The following is a 7,025-nucleotide window of genomic DNA, read 5'->3' as shown; positions in this document are numbered from 1 at the left end:
TCTCGCTGTGGTTTGTTTTCTGTAAGGTCCCACTATATTCAGAGCTCTTATTGCAATGTTGTCTTTCCTTTTTCCTGATGAAGCCACAGACAACACCCAAAGGCAAATCATCAACTTGATATGTACATACAATAATACAATAAATTCCTCATTCTTCCTGACATATTTGACTTGATTATTAATCTGAGGTTTTGAAATGCCATCATCGATTGAAACGCTGAAGAAGGCAGCTTGCTGCCAAAATGTTGGTCCAATAAATAATTAGCATCAGAGCAAGAGTGTGTGGCTCTCTTTCTTTCTTTGAAAAGCCATCCAACACCTCCCTTCATGAGGAGTGCTGAGCCAATATATGAATTAAGATCCCTCACATAACACCAAGCCTTTGTGAACAATTTATCATGTTTGGTGAGTACACTATGCAGTAGGTCTACATGCATACCTGTGGCACACTTACATGTGTGATGAATAGGTATACTGTATACTGAATCCTGCTGCTGATTTATGAGTAATGTGACTCTCTGCTGAACCCTCCATTTCCCTCTACCATCAGCACTGAGCCATAACAACAGACTGAATGATCACAGATGTCTCTACAGGCATGACTAGACGAGCGGACAGTTATATTGTATCATCAACAACAACAGATGTTGGGGGATATGTCATGTAAAGTGACATACACGAAAACATACATATTCCAAGAGTATAAGATAGTATTGTGACGGCCCTGGCCCCATATATTGTCCTGGCCTGTACTAATATCTGTTTCCCTGTCTGCAGAGAGGCCTCCTGCTGGACAGGGTTACTAATCAGTAGAATGCAGGTCAGCTGGTGGACAGCTGATTGTGCCCCACCTGGTTCCAGGATCCAGGGCATAAGAGACCCATGCAGGCCTCAGTATGGAGGCCTCCTTCTAGGCACCATTATTTTCTTATTTGTTTGTTCCTTGTTTCACACCATGCAACACTCACCTCACCACTTTCCACTACACTCACATTACACCACTGATTTACTGACTACCACACCTCATCTTATTATTGTTATTAGCCTCATTTAGTTTATAATAAAACATTTATTTTCATTACTTTAAGATCGTGTGTGTGTCTCCCGTCTTTTGTCATGGTCATGAGCCTGGCCGTGACAGTATCAACACAGTATCTGTAGGTCAACATCCGAATTGCCTTGTATAAACTGAGTGATTCATAGATAATGACTTGAATGTGACATTAAACAACAAAGTGTTCACTAAGAGGAACAACTCAATCAATCAACTATGCATATTCATATGAACAATGTCACTCTTTGGTACATTCACTGGCTACATGCCAACATGATATGGGCATGAGGTGAGGACTAATTTACATGGATTCTATAAAGATCCTGGAAAGGATATTGTGCTGTGAATGCAATGTACTGTATTTCATAAGTAATGTTAAAGATACTTTCCTGCCATTACAAATGCATCCCTTTTTAAAAGTAGAGTATGCCAAAATGATCCAACAGCGTATACAGTGAAGAGTTTCTAGTCCAAGATAGACATTTACCAGATATTTCTATTAATAGAAACTCACTTTTTAAATTTGACCCCAGTAAGGTTTGTGAAATTAGTGTTTTCGGTTGGCAGAAGAATATTATACTATAAGCCCGGCAATTACATATTTACCTATTCATTCACAAATGGTCTACAAGATACATCATTATTTAAGAAAACACTCACCCAGAACCAACTACTGATAGAGCAATTCAAGACTTCTCAAGGGATATTTGATAATAGTGTTTTTATTAGAAGCCCTTTCTCAAGGAAGAACATTCATTAGAGGTTTATTTACACAGAAGTACAGTACTAGAACACATTTTATTTACAATTGACTTTCATACATATTCATGGAACAATATCCTTCTCTTGTTTCACATTGTACATGTAATGTAACAAATGTGCAATGAACTACATACACATTGACTAACATGAAATATAGATGAGCTTATCAACAATCAACTACAGCACCACATAAAGAAATGGATATACAGTACAGTACAGGTCAGCCAATCTACAGTACTAATGTGTATTCTATGCTGTACGTCACAGCAACCAGTACAAACATCTAATCCAATTTCCTCTCCTCATCCTCGTTCCCTATCAACAAGTGAACACAGTAGGGGACGATGGCAACCACACTGAGAGGCACTGCTGCACTCTTACAGAAGGAGAGCGTATAGAACAAGAGCTCTGTGTGGGTGGGGACTTTAATAAAATCATAGAGCTGCAGAGAGGTCAGAGTGGCTGTCACACACATTAGTTTGAAACTGGTCTTGTAGCTGTTCTTCCCCTTGCAGCCCTGTATGAACATCTGAGAGTTGATGGCCAGGCCCAGTCCAAACAAGGCTCCTAGGTTCCTCACCAGACCTGCGAAGGGCGTAGTGTCGAGGTGGATCCAGTCAGGATTGGCACACCATTTTTTGGCTTTCGGTATCGACCACAATAAGTCAATGTCTATCATTTTTAGGAGCAAGTAAAAGCTGACGGCGAAGGAGAACATAAAGAGGCTAGTTTGAAGGTAGACTTTTAAACTTGCTGTGTGGATCGAGGGAATATGCTCAAATGCCTCAGCAACCAGCATACCTGAGAATAGAATTTAAAAAAAGATACAAGTGTAACACTGGTAGTATAGTAGCAATGTCTACTATTATTTGCAAACTCATTTTTGGTCTTACCTGCTAAAACACCAAGGATGACCTGGTGAGGGAAGTGTGTGGCGATAAACACCCTGGAGATGCAAACACTAACTTGGATGACCCAGAAGGTCATCCACAAAAAGGGCCATACAAGACGGAACCTAAAAGGATGGGGGAATTGAGGCAATTATGACATTATAAAGATGCACAACTTTTTTTTACAAGGCAATATAACAGATTGCTAATAGTTACCTCTGGCAGCCCTGTATTGAGGTGTCACTGGGGGATCTGGTTAAGTTGAGGGCTGAGGTGATCATCACATACCACACACATGAGGAACCCATGGCATGACCAGATGGACTACCTGTACAAACAAACACAGCTTCGCTGTCATACAAGCATTAGACATCATAACATCTTCATAAACATATTGCTCAGTTGACAGGATTCTTAATAGGACTGGTTGTTAAAATCCCTAAATATTCAGCACAACAATTGAGTGGAGTTGGAGATGTCCTCTTGGGTGGAGTGGAATTTGGCAATGATCACGTGGTGCCACCAGTACGACACATCTTCAGTTGTGGTCCCCGACCTCATTGGGTGTTTCGGCCAGTTATCACAAGACACCCTCTGCCGAGGTTGGCCCACCACAGGCTGATCAGGCCTGGGTGTGTGTCGCACGGTGGCACCACGTGGTCATTTGGGAGCCCATGTTGGGTCCCTACGTTTCAGCCACAGCCAGTGACTGCTCCGTTCTGCTGCAGTGGACAGTTCTCTGATTGCCTTCCGTTGGGCCTGTCCTCTGATCCCTACTGCCCTCAGGAGCCTTGTGGTGGAGCTGGCTCAGATTTATTGTCAAAGTGAGAATATACAGAATTACAATGAAAGCAAACATTGAAATATGAAACAGAAAATATAATCAAACATGCAATGAAAACAAACCTTGAAATTGCAGAAATAACAGGTAAAAACACATCAGAAGTATATACAATGTCTGCCACTCAGTCATTTGCACCTGCATTTATTTTGCACTAACTCTCCTCAAAACAGTTCCTATAGTGCAACATGCCACTCTTCAAAACAGCTCCTTTTTAATGTGAGGCACAGAGGGACCTGGCCCTTCCTGCAGTATACAGGTGTCTTGACCCTGTCTTTGCCAGCGTCCTTGCACCTCTTGCAGTACCTCCTCATCTCAGTACCATCCGAAGAATATACAGAATTACAATATGCATCCCAAAATGTTTATCCATAGACTCAAGAATCAAGCTTCATTTAACTGTAATTTTAGAAAGACAGACATTACACAATACTATTTCAACCAAAAAACATATATTGGATAGGCAATATGAAATAATATGAATAATGAAAGCAAACTTTGAAATATGAAACAGAAAATATAATCAAAAATACAATAAAACCAAACCTTGAAATTGCAGAAATAACAGGTAAAAACAAATCAGAAGTATATACAATGTCTGCCACTCAGTAATTTGCACCTGCAATTGCACTTCCTTCACCACAAGAATGTTTCCTGGATAGGATTTCACTATGAGGACAATAGTGAAATAAGATTCATTTTTATCTAATCATGAAAATAGGTTGAACCATCCCGTTAAAAGCCATGATATCTGTGACCACTAAACAGTCCGATACTCCAACCCTACCCCTACACTTAACTCCTAACACTGAGGACCATGTGTTGGTTATTACAATATTTCTAATGAGGTCAAATACAGAATCCATTAGAGGACACAACCTTCCTGTTCTGTGAACAAAGACCACAAGTTACTATAAATACATGGATGAATCTGTCTTCGTTTTTACTATAATAATAATAATAATAATAATAATAATAATATATGCAAACACTTTCATCCAAAGCAACTTACATTGCAGTGAGTGCATTCAACAACACCTCCATATATAGACCTTAAATAAGCTACTTCAACACCTTCATATAGACCTTAAATAAGCTCCTTCAACACCTCCATATATACCTTAAATAACCTACTTCAACACCTCCATATAGACCTTAAATAAGCTACTTCAACACCTCCATATAGACCTTAAATAACCTACTTCAACACCTCCATGCGTATGTCCAGAAAATAAGCTGATCTAATAGAAAACTGAGAAGTGATAGGATGTATATCTTAATGTGATATGATGTACAACATCTCAGTCTTCCAGCTGAAACGTTAGGAGGATTTATTGCAAACTTAACAACATACCAGTATTCAGTCACACTCGGCTTCTAAACACCAAGGCCACATCTGGGTGGAAGGGGCGGTGACATGACGCAGGAGGGGACAAGGACATCTCAACTCCTACGACCTCGATTCCTCCTTCACTCTCCAGGAGGGAGAGGAGGGGAGAAGATGAGAGGAAGGGAGGAGAGGAAGGGGGAGAGGAAGAGAGGAGAGGAAGGGGGGAGAGGAAGGGAGGAGAGGAGGAGATGAGAAGAAGGGAGGAGAAGAAGGGGGGAGAGGGTGGGAGGAGGAAGGAGGGAGAGGAAGGGAGGGTAGGAGGAGAGGACGGGAGAAATTGAGAGAAAATAATCTAGAAAAGGCTAATGTTATGACACAACCTTCTCCCTGATCCGATCAACAAGCACATGTACATACAGTAGATGATGGTGCAGCCAGAAGACCCCCCCCCCCCTTCTTCTTTAGGGCTCCTGCCTCCTTTATACACCTCCCACACTGGGAGCAGTCGTGTTAACTAGTGTGTGTGTTCTCTGGTGTTTCTTTAGGGATCCTGCATGACTGAAACTCTTCCCACACTGGGAGCAGAAGAATGGCTTCTCTCCTGTGTGTATTCTCTGGTGTGTCTTTAGGTTTCCTGCCCCACTGAAACTCTGCCCACACTGGGAGCAGTGATATGGCTTCTCTCCTGTATGTATTCTCTGGTGTGTCTTTAGGTTTCCTGCCCCACTGAAACTCAGCCCACACTGGGAGCAGCAGAATGGCTTCTCTCCTGTGTGTATTCTCTGATGACTCTTTAGAACGTCTGCGTGTCTGAAACTCTTCCCACACTGGGAGCAGTAGAATGGCTTCTCTCCTGTGTGTATTCTCTGGTGTGTCTTTAGGTGTCCTGCCTCACTGAAACTCTGCCCACACTGGGAGCAGCAGAATGGCTTCTCTCCTGTGTGTATTCTCTGGTGACTCTTTAGGTTTCCTGCCTGACTGACACAACAAATACATAAAGCAGTTTTGCTTTTTGCCAACTATTATACAGACGTGTTGAAGAAATTCAGATATAATCGTTATATCATGTTCATTTCTGTCTCAGGTTAAAACTATTGATATATTATTGATATATTGATATATCACTAGCTAGCTGCAGTACATTAGATTGACAGCAGTGTCTGTGCAATAACAGTATGGAAATTATTGTCATTATGCTACAAACACACTGCCACTGACCTGGTCCTGTCTCACAGGTGATGTGAAACTGTTCCAGGTGAGGGAGTGAGTGATTCTGGTAATAGTGAGTTTCCTGCACCCACCAGTAAGGCCGGTGACCAAACAGAATCCTGAAAACAAGATGGAGTCAGTTGAACATTAAAAACAAAAACAAATGAGTGGCATTCAAATGACATTCAAATAAATGATTGATGCTGGGCATTGGATCAAAGGATTCATGCAATTGTCATACAGATCACTTTAACAGCTACCGTATTCCAAATTGTACGCATAAACATAATTCACATTCTCTCTATCTATCTATCTCTCCCTCTCTCTAACCTCTAATCCAACTAATTACAGGTTTACCATTTGAAAATTAGGTTGAACCAGTCTCCGATAACTGCAACCCATATCATCTTAGTGCCGACAAAATGGCTGAGCTGGAACCAGAGAGGGAAATAGACAGAAAAAATGTTATGAGGGTCTCCCACAGATGACATGAAGTTGAGGAAGTCATGGTAGTCCCTGTAGTTGTGCTGGAGATGCTGGATCACCAACACCTCACTGCTGTGAATGAAGTCCATCTGGGGTTGGCCTCACATACAGTCTCTGGCACAACTGGAACAGCTGCTCCCTCGGCCAAAGCTATAACCACCACTCCATGGCTCCCCCTTTTAACCCCAAAGTGATCCGTATTTATATAAAATCCTGGTATCATAAATCATTCACCAGCTATGGCAACCATGGGCAGATTGGCATGGTTGGAGTCACCCACAAGATGAAAATAAAACGTTGGGCATCATGAAAACTCAGCATTTTAAGGCATGTTACCCAAGGTTGTTTACAGGATAGGTGTGTGGACATTAGATTTTCCACAGGCCATTGCTTTTATTAGTTAATTATTAGTCATTCTATCTACTCCTGGGGGCAGTGTGCTCATGCAGATAT

General features: G+C 41.5%; 1 protein-coding gene across 1 annotated transcript; it reads right to left on the bottom strand.

Annotated features, from left to right (window-relative positions):
- Positions 1 to 2,099: 2,099 nt before the first annotated feature.
- Positions 2,100 to 6,661, bottom strand: LOC308163217 (glucose-6-phosphatase 2-like; the record flags this gene model as incomplete). The annotated part of the gene is made up of 5 exons (XM_080537394.1): positions 2,100 to 2,617; positions 2,710 to 2,831; positions 2,923 to 3,030; positions 6,092 to 6,205; positions 6,444 to 6,661. The coding sequence occupies 5 exons, from the start codon at positions 6,659 to 6,661 to the stop codon at positions 2,100 to 2,102; spliced, it is 1,080 nt and encodes a 359-aa protein (XP_080393520.1).
- Between the last annotated feature and the right edge of the window lie 364 nt (positions 6,662 to 7,025).

Source organism: Nansenia antarctica (assembly GCF_963989245.1).
Source record: "Nansenia antarctica genome assembly, chromosome: 8".
Lineage (NCBI taxonomy): Eukaryota > Metazoa > Chordata > Actinopteri > Argentiniformes > Microstomatidae > Nansenia > Nansenia antarctica.
The sequence above is the reverse complement of the archived record's forward strand: the minus strand, read 5'-3'. Positions and strand labels throughout refer to the sequence as shown.